At 37.9% G+C, this 17488-nt stretch overlaps 1 protein-coding gene across 2 annotated transcripts in view; it reads left to right on the plus strand.

Moving 5' to 3' along the window:
- Positions 1-16553, plus strand: part of CC2D2A (coiled-coil and C2 domain containing 2A) — a 131570-nt gene extending 115017 nt beyond the window's left edge. Inside the window, exons 34-38 of one of the 2 annotated variants that reach the window (XM_035726273.1) lie at positions 248-382; positions 10994-11116; positions 12900-12958; positions 14421-14598; positions 16007-16553. In XM_035726273.1, the coding sequence (XP_035582166.1) occupies positions 248-382; positions 10994-11116; positions 12900-12958; positions 14421-14598; positions 16007-16195 (684 nt within the window). In that variant the 3' untranslated portion in view covers positions 16196-16553. The remainder of the gene's footprint in view (positions 1-247; positions 383-10993; positions 11117-12899; positions 12959-14420; positions 14599-16006) is intronic. The other variant, XM_035726274.1, reaches the window with a different exon arrangement.
- Positions 16554-17488: the final 935 nt, after the last annotated feature.

Raw genomic sequence — 17488 nt, forward strand, 5'->3', positions numbered from 1 at the left:
CTAAATACTTAATCAACTATCCCTATTTGGTCTACTGTACTAGCAGATGCAAGCATTTTGCAAAAATGAACATTTGATTTTATTTCTTAAATCCAATGCAACCTAGAACTTCAAACTAATTTTCATCATTAGCCATGAATTTTAGAAATTAGGGGTCCAACCAAAATAATTAATTCTGTGTGCAAACTAATCTTGACCTCAAATGCATAATTAATTGGAAACTGTTTTAATGACTGTTTTCCTTCAGGGTCCAACTGCCTATGTGCTAACTCGGGAGCAAAGTCACTATTTAATATGGAATCCCTGCAGTGGACATTTTTATGGACAATTTGATACATTCTGTCCCTTAAAAAGTGTGGGCTGTTTAATAGGTCCCGATAATGTAAGTATTACCTTTGAATGACTGTTGCTTTCTTTTTTTTTAATTGACCTACTGATTTAATAAAATTTTATGTATCAAAAAATTTATATAAACATAATACATCACAGTTAAAGAAATGTAGTGTCAAGCACAGTGGCAAGACGTCCTAAACAGTAACTTTTGGTTGAATTAGTCACCTGATCTGCAGAGAAGCACAATGATGTTAAAGAATATAGAACTCAGATTCAGAAGGCCTGGGTTTACGTCCTGGTTCTGTCCTCACTTGTCTCTTCCAAAACAGAGTTTGTAAGTACCTAACTCATAGTGTTTTGAGAACTAAGTAAGGCAAATTTATCACCTGAGAAGACTGGGTCCCTCCCTCCCTCCCCTTCTTTTCTCCCTCCCATCTTCCCTGCTCCCTCCCTTCCTTTCTTCCTTTTTCCTTTCCCTTCCCTTCCCCTTTTAAAGAGAGACTCCTAGTGCCCACCAGGTGATAGGGGGCAAACTTAATTATGAAGGGTACCATATAAGACAATGGTTAAAAACGTGAGTTACGGGGTCAGACTACCTGAGTTTAAACTTCACCATTTACTAGTTGTGTGAGCTTGGGAAAATTTCTTATGTCATACAGCTTCAGCTTCTTCACTGGTAAAATGGAGGTAATGGTAGCAATTAGGTTGAAGAGTGTTGTGAGCCATGAATGAGATGACCAGTGTAAAGCAGCTAACACACAGGGACAACTCTATACTGTCTGCTGTGATTGTTTTTATCATCATCATCTGTCTTAGTGGTCTGAACTTTATGCATCTGTCAGAAAAATCATCTCAGCATGCATCCCCAATGTGTATTTTTTATCGAAGTACAATTAACACACAGTGTTATATTAGTTTCATGTGGACAATATGATGATTCAACAATTCTGTACTCAGTGCTCATCTCAGTAAGTGTGTTCTTGATCCCCTTTATCTATTCACCTAACCCCCCACCCGCCTCCCCTCCAGCAACCCCCAGTGTGTTCTATTTAAGGGTCGGTTTTTTTTATCTCTTTTGTTTGTTTTGTTTCTTAAATTCCACCTATGTGTGAAGTCATGTGGTATTTGTCTTTCTCTGACTTATTTCACTTAGCATTACATCCCATAGGTCCATCCATGTTGTCACAAACGGCAAGATCTTATTTTTTTCTATGACTCAGTAATATTCCATTATATATATCTTCTTTATCCATTCATCTATCAGTAGACACTGTGATCTTTCCATATCTTGGCTATTGTAAATAGTGTTGCAGTAAACAACAGAGGTGCATTTATCTCTTCAAATTAATTGTTTTCATTTTCTTTGGGTAAATACCCAGTGTTGGAATCACTGTATCATATGGTAATTCTATTTTTAACTTTTTGAGAAAAAAATAACTGTTTTCCACAGTGGTTGCACCAGTTTGCATTCCCACCAACAGTGCACAAGGGTTCCTTTTTTCCCACATCTTCACCAACACTTGTTTCTTGTGTTTTTTATTTTAGCCGATTCTGACAGGTGTGAGGTGATACCTCATTGTAGTTTTGATTTGCACTTCTCTGATGACTAGTGATGTTGGAAATCTTTTCATATGTATGTCTTCTTTGGAGAAATGTCTGTTCATGTCTTCTGTCCATTTAAAAATGGATTAAACATTTAAGTAATTAAAAATTAATTTAAAAATTAAAAATCGGATTACTTGGGGATTTTGTTGTTGTTGTTTTGGTGTTGAGTTGTGTAAGTTCTCTATACATTTGGGATATTAACCCTTTATCGGGTATATCATTTGCAAATATCTCCTCCCATTCCGTAGGCTGTTCTTTAGTTTTGTTGTGTCCTGTGTTGTGCAGAAACTTCTTATTTTGATGTAGTCCAAGTAGTTTATTTTTGCTTTTGTTTCCCTTGCCTCAGGAGACATATCTAGAAGAATGTAGCTACAGCCAATGTCAGAGTAATTACTGCCGGTGCTCTCATCCAGGATTTTTATGGTTTCAGCTCTCATTTTTAGGTCTTTAATCCATTTTGAGTTTATTTTTGTGTACAGTGTAAGAAAGTGGGTCAGCTTCATTCTTTTGCATATTTTCCCAACACCATTTGTTGAGGAGACTTTTTCCCATTGCATATTCTTGCCTCCTTTTTGAAGATTAATTGACCATATAAGCATGGGTTTATTTCTGGGCTCTCTATTCTGTTCTGTTGATTTATGTGTCCATTTTCGTGCCAGTACCATACTATACTGCTTTGATTACTGCAGCTTTGTAGTATATCTTGATATCTGGGACTGAGATGCTTCCAGTTTTGTTCTTCTTTTTCAAGACTGTTTTGGCTATTTGGAGTCTTTTGTGGTTCCATACAAATTTTAGGATTATTTGTTCTAGTTCTATGGGAAAAAAATGCTATTGGTATTTTGATAGGGATTGCATTAAATCTGTAGATTGCTTTGGGTAGTATGGACATTTTAACAATATCTGTTCTTCCAGTCCCTGAGCATGGAATATCTTTCCATTTGTTTGTGTCATCTTCAATTTCTTTCATCAGTGTTTAATAGTTTTCAGAATACAAGTCTTTCACCTCCTTGGTTAAGTTTATTCCTAGATATTTTATTATTTTTGGCATAACTATAAATGAGATTGTTTTCTTAATTTCTCTATCTGCTACTTCATTATTAGTGTGTAGAACTGTAACAGATTTCTGTATATTTTGTATTCTACAACTTCTTTGAATTCAATTATCAGTTCTAGGAGTTTTTTGCTGGAGTCTTTAGGGTTGTCTTTATATAGTATCATGTCATCTGCAAATAGTGAAAGTTTTACTTCTTCCTGACCAATTTGAATGCCTTTTCTCTTCTTGTCTCATTGCTGTGACTAGTGGTGATAGTGAACACCTCTTGTCTTGTTACTGATCTTAGAGGAAAAGCTCTGTTTTTCACCATTGAGTATGTTAGCTGTGGGTTTGTCATGTATGGCTTGTATTATGTTGAGATATGTTCCTTATAAATCTGCTTTGTTGAGAGTTTTTATTATGACTGGATGTTGTACTTTGCCAAATGCTTTTTCTTCATCTGTTGAGATGATCATATGGTTTATATCTTTTCTCTTATTAATGTGATGTATGATACTGATTAACTTGCAAATATTGAACCACCCTTGCATCCCTGGAGTAAATCCCACTCGACCATAAATGATTTTTTAAAATATATTGTTGATTTGGTTTGCTAATACTTTGTGGAGGATTTTTGCATCTATGTTCATCTGAGATATTGACCTGCCTGCAGTTTTCTTTTGTTGTGTCTTTGTCTGATTTTGGTGTCAGGATAATGCTGGCCTCAGAGAGTGAATTTGGAAGCTTTCCTTCCAAATCTATTATTTGGAATAGTTTGAAAAGAATAGGTATTAACTCTTCTTTAAATGTTTGGTAGAATTCACCTATGAAGCCATCTGGTCCTAAAATTTTGTTTGTTAGGAGGTTTTGATTACTGATTCAATTTCATTGTTAATAATTGGTCTGTTCAAATTTTCTGTTTCTTCCTGATTTCACTTTTAAGTTATATATTTTTAGGAATTTGTCCATTTCTTCTAGGTTGTCCAGTTTGTTGGTATATATAATTTTTCATGATCTCTTAAAATCATGTGTATTTCTGTGGTCAGTTGTTATTTGTCTTCATTTCTCATTTTGAGTCCTCTTTTTTTTTTTTCTTCCTTTATAGGTCTGGCTAAAGGTTTATAATTTTTTTTTATCTTTTCAAAGAACCAGTTCCTGGTTACATTGATCTTTTCTGGGGTTTTTTTTTTTTTTTTTTTTTTTTTTTGGTCTCTATTTCATTTTTTTCTGCTCTAATCTTATTTCCTTCCTTCTACTGAATTTGGGCTTTTTTTGTTCTTCTCTTTCTAGCTCCTTTAGGAGTAAGGTTATGTTGTTTTGAGATTTTTCTTGTTTCTTGAGGTAAGCCTGTATTGCTATAAACTTCCTTCTTTAGAATAGCTCTTACTGCATCCCAAAGATTTTTTCATTTTCATTTGTCTCTGTGTATTTTTTTTTTAATTTACTCTTTGATGTCTTGGTTCAACCATTCATTATTTAATAACATGTTATTTAGCCTCCACTTATTTGTGTTCTTTCCAGATTTTTTCTTGTGGTTGATTTCTAGTTCATAACCACTGTAGTCAGAAAAGATGCATCATATGATCTCAGTCTTTTTGAATTTATTAAGACTTGTTTTGTGGCCTAATACATGTTCTGTCCTGGAGAAAGTTCCACGTGCACCTAAAAGGAATGTGCTTCCTGCTTTTTTTTGGATGGAATGTTCTGTATATATCTATCTGTTAGGTCCATCTGGTCTAACATATCATTCAAAGCACTGTTTCCTTGTTGATTTTCTGTCAAAGTACTGTTTTCTTATTGATTTTCTGTCTGGATGATCTTTCCATTGATGTAAGTGTTGTGTTAAAGTCCCCTACTATAATTGTATTACTGTCAATTTCTTTTCCTTTATGTCTGTTAGTAGTTGCTTTATGTATTAAGCTACTCCTATCTTGGGTACATAGATATTTACAATTGTTATATCCTCTTCTTGGATTGTCCCCTATCATTATGTAGTGTTCTTCTTTGTCTCCTGTTACAGTCTTTGTTTTAAAGTCTATTTTCTCCAATATAAGTATTGCTACCCCAGTTTCTTTTTGCTTCCACTTGTATGATATGTTTCCATCCCTTCACTTTCAATCTTCATGGATGTCAGAAAAAAATCACTTGAGCATGCACCCACAATATATGCATTTTTATTTATAAATTATGTATTTTATTTGCCCATCAACATATTATTACATTATACACAGAAAAAACTGTTAAAAATAAAAAGGCATTAGAAGATCTAATATTTTCTCCTCCTATCTCTGGTGTATGCACCCTACTTTAAAGATCACTAGTCTAGGGGCACCTGGGTGGCTCAGTCTGTTTAGCATCAGGCTCTTGATTTCGGCTCAGGTCATGATCTAGGAATTGTGAGACCAAGTGCCGTGTCAGGCTCCACAGCCAGTGTGGAGCCCTCTTGGGATTCTCTCTCTCCCTCCCTCTGCCCCTCCCCATTCATGTGCTCTCACTCTCATGAATAAATAAATAAATAAATAAAATCACTAGTCTACCCTTTAGGGTTACTGCTAAAATTGAGAATATATGCCAAGCACCCAACAAAGTACGTATCTTTCATAGGTCTTCAGCAAATGGCAGCTATTATTAACTGCAAGAGTGAAGAGCACTGTGGACTACCATTCTCATGTTCATTACTTTTTTTTTTTAAAGATTTTATTTATTTATTTGAGAGAGAGAGAATGAGAGATAGAGAGCACAAGAGGGAAGAGGGCCAGAGGGAGAAGCAGACTCAGGGAGCCCAATGTGGGACTCGATCCCGGGACTCCAGGATCATGACCTGAGCCGAAGGCAGTTGCTTAACCAACTGAGCCACCCAGGCGCCCCTCATGTTCATTACTTTTTTAATTAGAAGCATTATTATAATCATGAATGATCTGCTAAGCTCCTCCTATGTTTAAAGAACCATGTCAAAGACATCTGTAATCAAGCAGAGTCACTGGGCATTGAAAAAGCCCTCAAAGAACTCCATTCTCTGTCAAAATTATTATTAGTTCTCAAAACAATTACTGTTTGTTCACAAAACAATATGGCCAATTACATAAAGCCCAGGTTTTGTGAGGAAGAAAGACCCTCTGCCCCTTACTAACAAGAAGCACAACAGTTGCTCATGATGTTGGGCATCCTTCATGGCAGCTGTTCCAAAGCTGCTCTAAGCCTTGACCTCTCTTGGTAGAGGACCTCACCCTCGCCAAGTTGGCCTGATACTATGCTCTAAAACCTCCACTGCCCTCTGCTCCACCACACAACCTCTCTGGATTGTCAGCCTTTCTCCTCCTGTACTCCTTTGCCAGGAAAGAAGTGTCTCCCCTTTCTACCTATGTTTCTTTTTCCACTCTTACTGCAAGACATACCTCTACTCATTATTCCAACTTGCCCCTATATTTTTTCTATTTTTCTACCAAATGATATGCTCGTAAATCCAACAGTCCCAAAATATAGGCATATCTCATTTTGTTATGCTTCGTTATATTCACAGATACTGTGTTTTTTACAAATTGAACGTTTGTGGCAAGTCTGTGCCAGGCGAGTCAGTTGACGCCATTTTCCAACAGCATTTGCTCACTTCGTGTCTCTGTGTCATGTTTTGGTAATTCTTACAGTATTTCAAACTTTTTCATTATTATTATATTTGTTATGATGATCTGTTATCAGTGATGATGATTTGCTGAAAGCCCAGATGATGGTTAGCATTTTTTTAGCAGTATTTTTTTAATTAAGGTATGTATATTGTTTCTTTAGGCATAATGCTATTGTGCACTTAATAGGCTACAGTATATTGTAAACATAACTTTTATATGCACTGGGGAAACCAAAATATTCACTTGACTTCCTTTACTGCAATACTCACTTTATTGCAGTGGTGTGGAACCAAACCACAGTAACTCAGAGGTGTGCTTGTATGCTTCTGCCAACCCAGATACACCCTAAACTACCATTGCCCCTCTTTCCTTGCTTCCAAAATTCTTCAACTACTAATTATATCCCCTGCTTCTGTGTTCTCAGTAAACTCAGACTTTAACCCTTTTAATAATCTAGCTCCTCTTCCCTGACCATCCTATAGAAATTCAACTCTAAGTACCATTGTCTTGCTAATGGATAAATAAATCCAATGGTTTACTCTCATCTTCATTCTCTTCTCCTCTTCTATGTCACATGACATGACTAATACCCTCCTCATAAAAAAAAAAAAAAAACCACTTTCTCCACCTTGGTTTACAGATAGGGAACTGTTTGGTTTTCATTTTTCATTTTCTCTGCAGGAGTTTCTTAGGTTTCTTTCACTGGCTCTTCTTCCCACCCCTTAAAAATCAAGAGTTGCTGGAGTGGAGGGGGGTGGGAGGGATGGGGTGGCTGGGGGATGGACATTGGGGAGGGTATGTGTTGTGGTTAGCACTGTGAATTGTGTAAGACTGATGAATCACAGAATTGTACCCCTGAAACAAATAATACATTATATGTTAATTTAAAAAAAAGGTTTGGAGACCACTAAAAAAAGAAAAAGTAAACTAAATGAAAAAAGAAAAGTCAATGTTCCTGACAATTCTATATTGATTTCTTGCAGGACCACACCTTTTATTATTAACTGTAACTCTATCTAGGCTATGCTGGCAGAGAAGTTATAATCCTGTCACTAGCTCCAGAATCTTTCTTTGGATCCTGAATTTTCAACTGTCTGCGAGACACCCAAGTGCTTTATCAAAATCTCAAACTTGGGGGCACCTGGGTGGCTCAGTTGGTTGGGCAGCCAATTCTTAGCTCCAGCTCAGGTCATGATCTCAGGGTCCTCGGATAGAGCCCTGCCTCTGGCTCCGTGCTCAGTGGGGAGTCTGCTCAAGGAGTCTCTCCCTCCCTCTCCCTGCCCCCACTGCTCATGCACAAGTGCTCGCTCTCTCTCTCTCTCTCTCTCTATATATATATATAATAAATTTCAAACTTTGCACATCCAAAACTCAAATCATTTCCCCCTTGCCTCCAAAACCAGCTCCTCCTCCTGGCTTCCTGTTTCTATAGATGTCAGTTACCCAGATTCACTCCTCAATTGTCCTTGATTTCCTCTCTCCCTTACTTCCTCCTACTTCAATCCCATTAACAGATACCAAATCATACAGATTCTACCTGTTGTTTCCCAGGCCGTGCCATTATTGTTTCACCCCGCATTACTATAAATAACCAACTAAACAATCTTTCCAACTCAATTATTTGGTACACTGATGACTGATTAAGTTTCTGAACCTTCGGCTTCATCATTCTATCGCTCAAAAAGTATCAGAGGTACCTCACTACATACAGATTTAAGAACAAACTTCTTGCCTTGGATTTCAAAGCCCTATATAAACTGACCTCAACTTTTTCCAGCAGTATTTCCCACTACTTTTCTGCACATTCCCTACCCTATGGCCAAATTGTAGTTCTTAAAGACCTTGCCTTCTTAAAACATTTTGATTTGAATTCCAAGTATCAAAGCCTCCCTAACGTCACTGGCTGCCACTTCTCTGACTTCTCTGTATCCTTTACTGCTTTTTCGTTATTTCTCCAGATTTGAAAATCAGATCCTCAAGTTCATCGAACATCGTTTCTATCTATACTTCCTCCCTAGGAACATACATATACTGATAATCCCCAAATGTATATCTGTAGCTCACCTAGTTCCCAGAACTTCAGACTCAAATATCCAACTACCTACTCATCATCTTCATATAGATGCCAGACATACATCTCAAACTTAACATGCCCAAACTTGAACTCATTTCCTTTTGCCATCTTTCTGATCTCAATAAAGGGCAATTCCATCAGTCCAGTTAGCCAAAATCCTTGTAGTCACCTTTGATTCCTTTCTCTCTTTCTCCCACATCCTATTCATCAGCAAATCCTATTGGCTTCACAGTATATCCAGAATCTGACCACAGCTCACCAATTTCACTGCTACTATTTTGACCCACACTACTGGAGCTCTTACCTGGATTATTTGAAATAGCCTCCTAACTGGAAACTTCACTATTTGCCCTTACCCTCTTGGGTCTAGTCTCAAAACAGCAGAGGATATTCATGTGAAAATGGAAGACAAACTATGTCACCCCTCTGCTTAAAATACTCCAATGGCTTCCTAGCTCACTCTAAAATCAAAGTCTAACTCTTTAAAATAATCCACAGGGCCTTTTTGTGACCTGACAGCCATCCTGCCACCCCTTCCCATCCTCCACTGATGTCATCTCTTACTTGCTCTAACTTGCTCAGTCCTCTAAAGCTACCATCTTCCTCACTGTTCCTCAACACATCAAACAGGTTTTGCATTTACTGTTTCCTCTGCATAGATGACCTTTCCCCTTACTGGATATCTTCATAAATTTCTCCCTCACTTCTTGCATTTCTGATCAAATGTCATCTTTCCAGCAAGAATTTGCCTGCCCACCCTGAAATTTCATGTCATCCCATGTTTTCTCCACAGCCCTCATACAGTTAGCTGTTGCCACAGCAAAGATAGTAAAAACCCATCCCCAAACTAAATGGCTTCAAATAGTTATTCTTATGACTCTCTGGGTCGGCTGGGACAGCTCTGCTTCATGTGTGTTTATTCTGGGACTCAGTGAATGGCAGAAGCACAAAAAAGGCAAGCAGGAACACACAAAGCCTCCTAAGCTTAGACTCAGAAGTTACACACTAACACTTCCGTCCTATTCTACTGACCAAACATCAAGGAGCAGGGAAATACATTTCAACCCTTTTAGTGAGAGGAACTGCAAAGTAACATGACAGAGTGCAGATATAGGAAGGGGTGAAGAATTGAGGTCAGTGATACAATCTACTCCATCATGTAACATCATCTGAAACCCATATATTTACTTATTTGTTCACACTATCTTCTCAGTAGCTACTGCATAAGGGTAGGAACTCTGTTTCATTCACTACTTTATCCCTAGTGACTGAAACTCAGCCCACAGTACTTGATAAATATGCTGAATGGACAAATTTACCACTGATGCACAAGGGCGTTCAATATGCCTACTATATGCCAGAAGCTATGCTACATGCTAAAGATAAGTGGTGAATAAGGCACATGGCAAATGTCCTCAAGACAATGCCGTATCTAGTGAGGAGGCAGGTGGATGGACAGGCAATTATTTAACAATGATAAACACCAATAGTAATAAATTAGCTAACAATTACTGAGCACCTACTATGTGGCCAGGCATTGTTCTAAGAGGTGAATTAACTAATCTGCCTCAACAACCTTGAGGTGGGTACTATTATCCCAGTTTCACAGAGCAGGAAAATGAGGTACAAAGAAGTTAAATGTAAGGGATTTACACCCAAGGGATGCTTGGGTGGCTGTCAGTTAAGCATCTGCCTTCAGCTCAGGTCATGATCCCAGGGTCTTGGGTTCTAGTCTCACACTGGGCTCCTTGCTCAGCAGGGAGCCTGCTTCTCCCTCTGCTGCTCCCCCTGCTTGTGCTCTCTCTGACAAAATCACCCAAGGTCACACCATTGTAAATGCTGGAGCCAGAATTCAAATACAAGTGGCCTGATTCCAGAACCAATATGCTGCATGCCTCAACAAGACAGGTGCCATTCAGAGATTACAGAGTGCTGTGGAAGCAAAGAGGTAGACACCTAACTCAATTAGGAGGCTAGGAAAGAACCGAGTTAGGAAAAGCCAGACTGAGAAAGGAATAGCCTTGTCTATCTTCTAAAAAGTTTTTCCTTATCAGAAACTATCTTATTTCATCAACCTACAATCAGTGGTAAGGTGCACCTCAACTTCAGATATAAAAAATATGAAAAAGTGACCAATGACCATTTTATGATGCCTCTGATTGTAAAAGGCATGCTGATTTTACAAATCAAAATATGCAAAAAAAAAATGTGCATCCTGTGTGTCCTCTTGCTGTCACTCTGCTTTCTCTCTACATACATGCACACACACGCATGTATATATATCTGCTGCCATATATGCTAATGTAGTCTTATCTTTTTTAGATTTGGTTTAATATTCAACGATATGACTCCCCACTACGGATAAATTTTGATGTCACCAAGCCCAAGCTATGGAAATCTTTCTTTTCAAGAAGCCTTCCATATCCTGGCCTTTCTAGTGTTCAGGTATATAATTCTTTTATTAACAATGTAGACAAAGGGGGAGCCTGGGTAGCTCAGTCAGTAAGTGTCTTGACTTTTGATTCCAGCTCAGGGCATGATCTCAGGGTTGTGAGATCGAGCCCCAGGTAGGGCACCACGCTGGGTGTGGAGCCTGCTTAAGATTCGCTCTCTCCCTCTCCCTCTGCCCTCCCCTCCCCACCCACTCTGTCTCCCTCTCTTAGAAAGAAAAAAAAAAGTAGACAAAGAAGGAATCTGAAATCATTATACTGGGTAGCCAGATATTTTTTGACCTTTAAGTCTACTCCTAGATATTCAGTCAAAAATAATGTTTTTCAAACTTAGTTGAGCCCAACTCCCAATAAGAAATTACCACCATATCATGAACCAGTATATATATATATATATATATATATATATATATATATATATATATATATGAAGTTTTGATATAATGAACCTCATGACATAAAGTACCTCAAAATATATTCTATTTAATTTCTTAAATGCTGGTCTCAATTCACTAAATTAATGAGTGAATTTCATGACTGCTATTAAAACATGAAATCAAATCACAGGGCATGGTCCAGTAGGGGCTCATAAAATTAATTTAGAGGGTCCTGGCCAGTGGCAAGATTATAAGTAGTAAGCATGAAAATTGTTTACTAAAACTTCTGTTTAATTTGTTAGCTATATATGTATGTGTGTATGTGTATACTGAGTGTGTAATATATTTTTTTTTGCTGTGACCCAGACCTTTCTAAAAAAAAAAGTTTAAAAAAACAGTGCCCTAGAGAAATTCTTCCATGTGTACAAGGTGACATATATAAGACTTTTCATTGAAACATTGTTTATAATAGCCTAAGAACTGGAATTACAGAAGGGACAAATTATGAAGAGTACATAATGGAATATTTTATAGTAGTTACACAAATGAATCAGCATTAATAAATCTTAGCACTCTAAAAATGTGGATATTTTCTCTAAATTTTTTTTAAAGATTTTATTTATTTATTTGACAGAGACACAGTGAGAGAGGGAACACAAGCAGGGGGAATCGGAGAGGGAGAAGCAGGCTTCCCGCCGAGCAGGGGGCCCAATGCAGGGCTCAATCCCAGGACCCTGGGATCATGACCTGAGCCGAAGGCAGACGCTTAATGACTGAGCCACCCAGGCGCCCCTAAATAAGTATTAAGGGAGAAAAGGCAAGCTGTATAAAAACTATTACATAGACTTGTCAAATCACTACTTTGTACACCTGAAATTAATGTAACATTGTGTGTCAACTATACTTGAATTAAAAAAAAAAAAAACTATTACAAAAAGTTTAGAAAACACCCAAACCAAAACAATACATTGTTTGGGGATACATAAATCTGTAATAAAATCATAAGTACATTTCATTAACTTGTCTATCTCCACCTCCTGTGTAAACACCAAGAGGGCAGGGATTTTTATTCATGGATATATTCCTATCACCTATAAAAGTGCCTGGCACACAGTAGATACATGTTGAATCAAAGTGCTAAAAAACAAATTCAGGTCATAGCTGCTTCTATGATGACACAGAAAGGAGATGAAATTAAGAACTACACAGCGCTATAATTTATTTGTGATATTGTACTTAACGTGGGTCATGGGTACATTGGTATCCATGATACTATCCTCTGTATCTGAAGGAATGTCTCAGATTTCATAATTTTTTTAAAAGATTTAGAAGAGAATGGATAGCTATCCAAATTAAGTGTAAGTGATTTCTAGAATTTCTGAACTATTTTCTCTTTTATAGCCAGAAGAACTGATTTACCAGCGGACAGACAAAGCGGCCGCAGCTGAGCTACAAGACAGGTCATATGATACCCATAAATCCACACACAGTCTGTCACTAGGAGTGTAATACCAAACTAAACAATTCTCAGCCTGGATCAATAATTTGAGCAATTAAACTTTAATTCATGTTTATAGACAGATACCAAATACAGATGTGATCTCTAAATCCCATAGCTCAAAGGGAGGCCTTCGCATCAGCATGGTATGGAACAAACACAAGTGACCTCCAGCAGTGATAGGTAGTTCTCCCAAAACGTCACCTCAGATGAGAGCTCAGCATCATGTTATTATGGGTCTTGTTCAGATGTATCATAATCCTCAGCTTAATTAAATATGCCTCTTTTGTCCCATTAGTGGCTTACTGAGCTTCAGCTAGTTTATAACCCTAACACATGGAGAAGCCTGGTAAGAGTCCCTATAATCATTATAACCCTGTAAAACAAAACTTTACTCTTCCAGTTTTGCAAATGTGGAAACCAAGGTTCAAAGGGGTCAACATACTTGTTAAGTGTCAGAGGGGGTTCTGAGCCTGGTCAGATCTTTCTGATTTCAAAGTTTGTGTGCCCTTTCTACTGTATCAAGCTGTGTAAAGAGCAGTATGTCAAATACTCAAGAATAAATGTGACCCTTTCCAAGTTAGTATTATTACTAGAAGACTCCAATTTATTCTCAATTTCAAATTTTAAATAAAACCTTACTGGAGATCCCTACCTAGAACAACTAATTCCCCCAAAAGTCTGCTTCTTCTGATAGTTTCAGGATACTATTAATTAGACCCACATTATTTATGTATCCAATATTGATGAAGTGCATGGCAATTCAACCATACTCTTGCTCAGACCATCTTGAAACCCCAAACAAAAATATGTATAATGTGCCAAATAAGAAGGGGATCCTGCAGCTAAGCAGTGGGGAGCTGGCCGGGTCCCCTAAATCTGTGCATTTGGTTAGGGATGCCCAAGAGGCTTTAGAAGTGACAGGGTTTCAACGCAAACCCCCGTTTTCCCTGCCACTGTCAAGTACTCATCCTACCTCAAACTGTCCCCACATAAGTAAAACTGGGACAATATCCCCCTCATAGTCACTGTTAGGATTAAGTAAAAATGAATAGAAAGCATTTTACACAGTACCTGGTAAATAAAGGCTCAATACATGTTAGCTATTTTCCTTTATTCTGTGTTTTCAACTTAATTTTTGATATCCTGCTTTGTAGTTAATATGATAGGTATTGGATCTACAGAATGTAAAGCTTAGTGATGATGGATATCCTAAGAACAGTCTTAAGGAAATTCAGAAAAATAATCTTCATTAACAGCAGTCACAGCACAGGGTAAAGAATCAATATGCAGCATTAAAAGCCCTACAAATATTAAGGCTTTCAAGCATAAACTATGCCACCTGAATCCCCACTACATATAAACTGTATCTTTGTTTACAAAAGTCACCCCTGCAAAAAATAGAGCTTCTTTTTTATAAACAGGATTGAAAAAATACTAAAAGAAAAAATCATGGACTGGAGGCCACGCCATCTGACGAGATGGAACAGGTACTGTACCTCCGCTCTACGGCACTTCTTGCCTGTGTTAGAAAGAAATCGAGGAGAAGACGTAGAAGATGACCACAGAGCGGAGCTGCTCAAACAGCTGGGAGACTACCGAGTAAGTACAAATGGCTCTACACTGAGTCTGTGGATTTCATTTCAAAATGGAAATTCCGTGGTATTGGATTTTTAAAGAATCAAAGTAACTACTTTGCTCTCCACAGTACATAGGTGAAGCAGCAAGAGTAAAAGATGTAATTAAAGTTCAAATCTCAGTAATTAAGCTCTTATTAAACAGCAAAATACCTCTATAAACTGAAAATGCTATAAGCCTATGCAATGAAAAATACCTTTAATAAAATGCATTGCAAGAGTATTAAATACAATTAAAACATCTGGCTAAATCATATTAGACTCTAAAGGTGAAACCAACCACTCCTGATCAGTTCTAAGGAGACGATTTTATACTAATTGTTTTTCAGTGCTAAGAAAAATTCTCGTAAGTCCTCTCCACTGTCAGTAGTGCTGTATGGATAATAAAACCTAGAAAGCAGTCTCAAATTAAGACAGTAAGCCTTGTTGGCTAAACAGGGTGAAGTCAAGTTGGACATTTACTATTCACTGACTAAAACTAGGTTTTCAAGGGCACCTGGGTGGCTCAGTTGGTTGAGTCTAACTTAGTTTCAGCTCAGGTCTTGATCTCAGGATCCTGGGATCGACCCCCCACGTTGGGCTCCGAGCTCAGTAGGGAGTCTGAAGATTCTCTCCCTTTGCTTCCCCCACTTGTTCTCTAAAATAAATGATCTTAAAAAACAAAAAAAACAAAAAAACTAGGTTTTCAACTAGGATGTCAAGTAACAAAAAACTTAATTCAAACAGCCCTGAGCAATAAAAAGAATTTATTGGTTTATGTGAGGAAAAGTCAGAGGTGAGTAGCTAGCAGAGCTGTACCACTCCTGTGTAGTCTTCCCACTGTGTGATGGCACTGTCCTCAGGCTCACCTTTTCATGGAACCAAATGGCTGGAACAGCTCCAGGAAGGACTCACATCTGCACACATACTGTCCAAAGCAGGAGAGCATATCTGTGTGCCGTCATTCCTAGCAAGTTTCCTGGGATTCACTTTGATCACATGCCCATCCCTATAGATCAGTCACTGTGGCCATGGGGATAGAATACATTGATTAGGATTAATCCAGATCCCTAGAATTACATGGGTTACTATGCAAACTAGGGACTATCAGGCAGAGGGAAGGGAATAGTGGAGGGCGGCTGGGTGCTAACAGCCGTCTTAGACACCAAGTCAATATGCTAGCAACTGAACAGAAAAGACATTTGGCCCCTCTCCATTTTCTGTATTGCTAATACACAGCTGAAAAGAAAAGCAGAACTAAATAAATGACTTCAAGATGCAGAAAGAAGACAAGAATATTAAGAACTGCATATGTTTAAACGTGGAGAAAAAAATACAATGAAATCCTCAAGCTTCACTAATGACTACAAATCTTGGTTTTTTTTTCCCTTCAGTTCTCTGGATTTCCCCTTCACATGCCCTATTCTGAACTGAAACCTTTAATTGAAGCAGTTTATAGCACCGGAGTACATAATATTGATGTTCCCAATGTTGAATTCGCTTTAGCTGTATATATCCACCCATACCCCAAAAATGTTTTGTCTGTTTGGATTTATGTTGCCTCCCTTATACGCAACAGGTAATTTTTTCATTGTATACTTTTTGTATCATGTAATAAATGTAATTAAGGTATGAGAATATTTTTGTGATATTGATATTAGAAGAAATTATTTGTAAATAATGAAATAAAATTATCATTATTTTCAAAATAAGTGTTACTTATTAGTCTGCCTTACCTCTTGCCACTCTGACCCCACATTTAGTCAAGGCTACCCAGAGTTCCTCTTCACACTAAGAGCTCCCTATCTCTATGCCTTTGTACTTACCTTCTGCTTAGAATGCCCTCCTTCTTTGTCTGTCCACCAGAATACCCATCATACTTTTAAGAACCAGCAAAATAACACAACTTCTCTGGGGGCAGGAACAACTTTGCGATTAACACCAAATACCTCGTAAGACCTTATCCTATAGAAATACTGAGCAAACACGTACATGTACACAAATGTGCCCATACATACACACACATACTCCTATTGAAACAATATAGTATGGGGAGGGGGAGTATGTTTAAACATTCACCAAAAGGGAAGTCGCTTAAAAAATTAAGCCATTGCTATGGACTAAATGTTTCTGTCTCCCACAAAATTCCTATCTTGAGACCCAAATCCCCTGTAATGATATTTGAAGATGGGTCCTTCGGGAGGCAATTAGGTTGTGAGAGTGGAGGCCCTGTGTTGGGATGAATGCCACTGTCAGAAGAGACAGGAGAGAGTTGGCTTCCTTTCTTTAGGCTATGTGTGGATGAGGAGATGGCCCTCTGCAATCAGAAAGAGAGCCCTCACCAGAAACCACATCTGCCAGCACCTTATCCCTTGACTTCCCAGCCTCCAGATAGAGAAGAAATAAATGTTTGCTGTTTAAGTCACCCAGTGTATGGTATTCTGTTAGAGCAGCCTAAACAGACTAAGACAAACACTGGTAGTACTATACAAGCCATTTTAAAAGGCATTAAATGCATGCGCTAACATGGAAAGATGTACACAAAACAGAAATACATGAAGCAGGATTTCTTAACAGAAGCACTACTGACATTTTTGGGCCAAGTAATTTTTTTTTGGGGGGGGGAGGGCTGACCTGTTCATTAGAGGATATTTGGCAGCATCCCTGACCTCTACCCACTAGATGTCAGTGACATCCTTTCCCTCTGCCAAAGTGTGATGACCAGAATGTTTCCAGACATTGTCTAATGTCCTCTATGGGATAAATTGACTCCAGCTGAGAACCAGTGATATAGCTGGAGTATGATCTCACTTAAAAAAAAAAAAAAAGTAAAACCAGAGGGACCAAATTAAGGAAAAAATTCACCTTTTACTTTA

The sequence above is a fragment of the Zalophus californianus genome, chromosome 2, assembly GCF_009762305.2.
Source record: "Zalophus californianus isolate mZalCal1 chromosome 2, mZalCal1.pri.v2, whole genome shotgun sequence".
NCBI lineage: Eukaryota > Metazoa > Chordata > Mammalia > Carnivora > Otariidae > Zalophus > Zalophus californianus.